This window comes from Postia placenta (assembly GCF_002117355.1).
Source record: "Postia placenta MAD-698-R-SB12 unplaced genomic scaffold POSPLAscaffold_7, whole genome shotgun sequence".
Lineage (NCBI taxonomy): Eukaryota > Fungi > Basidiomycota > Agaricomycetes > Polyporales > Adustoporiaceae > Rhodonia > Rhodonia placenta.
The window spans coordinates 1954484-1957075 of NW_020169838.1; the positions used below are offsets into that span (position 1 = coordinate 1954484).

The 2592-nt window shown below is 52.4% G+C and overlaps 1 protein-coding gene across 1 annotated transcript; it reads left to right on the forward strand.

The window, feature by feature from the left end:
- Positions 1-482: 482 nt before the first annotated feature.
- Positions 483-2261, forward strand: POSPLADRAFT_1143384 (hypothetical protein; the record flags this gene model as incomplete). The annotated part of the gene is made up of 2 exons (XM_024485556.1): positions 483-566; positions 822-2261. The coding sequence occupies 2 exons, from the start codon at positions 483-485 to the stop codon at positions 2259-2261; spliced, it is 1524 nt and encodes a 507-aa protein (XP_024339229.1).
- Positions 2262-2592: the final 331 nt, after the last annotated feature.

A 2592-nucleotide genomic window follows, 5' to 3' on the forward strand; every position in this document is an offset into this window, starting at 1 on the left:
GCATGCTGACACAGTCCCAGGGGCCAGTGAGTCAGAGCGGCTATGTCAGCGGGGCCCGAGCTGTGCCGTGCACTGCCGACCATCTAATCTAATTGTACAGTAGATAATGATATGTCTGTTCAAGCGTACAGTACAGAGGTTGCAGGTTCGAGCCCGCAAAAAGGAAAAAATTAAAAAATGGCTAGACACCATACCAACTCATGACAGCATGCTCAACAAGGCATTTTGACAACAGTGTACACAAATATCAAACTAGATCTTGCCCGAATGTGATGATAATTTCACCCTGAAAGCTTTCAGTCTTCATTCTCTATTGATATAAATGTCTATTGACAAGCCTGATACTTCAAAGCAACTGAGGTACAATGTAGACAAGCATGGTGAAACATTTGTCTTTCTGTTCTATTCCTTGTACTACTAGCACCCATACTGGCGCCCATCTTAGCGCTCACCTGCAGGTTGAACATTATGTAGCTTACATAATGGGGTCCGTGCGCACTTCGTACCGGGTATCGTACCACTACATTTCTTTCTTTACTAACACAACCACACAGATACAGTGGTCTGTGCGTAGACGGTACTTGTATAAATAGTTGTACCATTAGTCGGTTGAACTCTAAGTTCGACCTAGTTATTCATTCAAGTCTCTGCTCCTCTTTGCTTGGAGTAGTGGTCATTCTCGACTTCCTCGCTCGATCTTCAGGACGACGCACTGTCCATAAGTCCTCGCTCGTCATCTATGAGTCAGGCGTCGATATAGGAGTATAGACTGTTGTATCAAAAGGTCGAACTTTCTAAGCTACGTTCCTAGTTTCACCTAGTCGAACAACTCATCCACCATCACGTTGAACAACGCAGTAAACCCGGTTCCCTTGGGACTACCAGCCCTCGCAGGATCTCCCCTTCTCCAGTACGACCGAGCAGATCACTGCTTCGTCACCTCCACAAAAAGGGCTCCCATATACCCTCGAGGCGGCTCCTGGGTTCGCGCAGAAGGCTCCAACCCGCAGATCGTCGCCCATCAACAGCTTGTCAGCTATTACCAGAGACACCCTCCCGCTCACCCAGAAGACGTATTCGCCACCCTACAAATCAACGTCGAACCAGCACAAACAACAGAGAACCTACAGTCACCTGTTAATGAACAACCGTTCGAGCTCCCGGACGTTCAGTACGTTCCCATCGAGGCTCCAGAACTACCACCAGCTCCACCTGCACCAACCAACGCACCGGTTGAAGTCCCTATGGCAACGTTCACTCAGGCAGACATCGATCAGCGCATCGCTGTCGCCCTCGCAGCATACCAATCCCAACAGTCAACTGCCAACCAACCCCTTCGCCTTGACATTCCCGCTCCCGAACCTTTCAGCGGAAAGGCAGAGGACCTCAGACGCTTCATTCAATGCATCCTCTCCTACTTCGTCGCCACCAACAACACCAGACTTAGCGATGAAGCAAAGATCGCCTTCACTGTAGCGTTGATGAGAAAGGACCTAGGGAAGACATGGGCAGACACATACTACGAGAAGTCGGCAGGGGGAGTCCAGGTCTATCCCGATTGGACAGCCTTCGCCACCGCCCTTGAAGAAGCATTTCCTGAGCACGGAACGCGAATCAAGGCGCACCAAATCCTGATGAAGCTGCCCGAACGACAGAAGAACAAGAAGACGGCGCTCTCCCTCGGAAACTACGTCACCCGCTTTGAGCAGCTAGCATCGAAAGCCCAGCTCAAGGACGCCGAAGTCAATGGCGTCAACCGCACCGAGAACGACTACCACACTCTCCACGCCAACTTCGTCAAAGGACTTCCGAAGGAGCTCTACGTCTCTCTCGCAACTAGGGTCGCTAGAGACCGACCCAACACCATGAAAGCCTGGTACGACGAAGTCCGAAATGCCGACGCAGCCGAACAAGGGGCCCTCACCGTCACAGACACCAGAGACTACGGCGAGCCAATGGATATCGACGCCGCTGCAGTCGCGGCAACCTTTGCCTCCACGTTGGGAGGAAGGAAGTGGGAACTAGGGGCAGTTCTCAACAAGGCCGACCGGAAGCTCCACAGGGATGGGAACCTGTGCTTCTACTGCCACATCAAGGGCCACAGCGCCAAGGATTGCCGCAAGAAAGCGGCCGCACGACAAGGGGGTGGGAGGCTGAACCAGGGAGGATCCGGGAAGGACGACTTCCGCGCCAGAATCAAGACACTCTCCGCTGACGAAAAGCGGGAGCTGTACGAAGAACTCACAATGGAGGATTTTTGAAGGGGCAGGGTGAGCCGACGCAACCACTGCCCGTATCCGTTTCACTGTCCCGTGTAATTTTAGTAGTCCAAAATGAACGCGCTCTGCACATTCCGATTACTGTGGGACGAAAAGACGTCGAGGCGCGCGCTTTCATCGATAGTGGCGCAACAGGAATCTTCATCAGCCCGAGATTCGTCCGAGAGCATCGACTTCGGACAGAACCTCTCCCCCGACCCATCCCCGTCTTCAACGTGGATGGAACTCCGAACAAAGAAGCACTCATCACGCGAAGAGCCCTCTTATCTTACAAGATAAGTGGAGAACCCCGATTTGTCAAAGCCTACGTCGC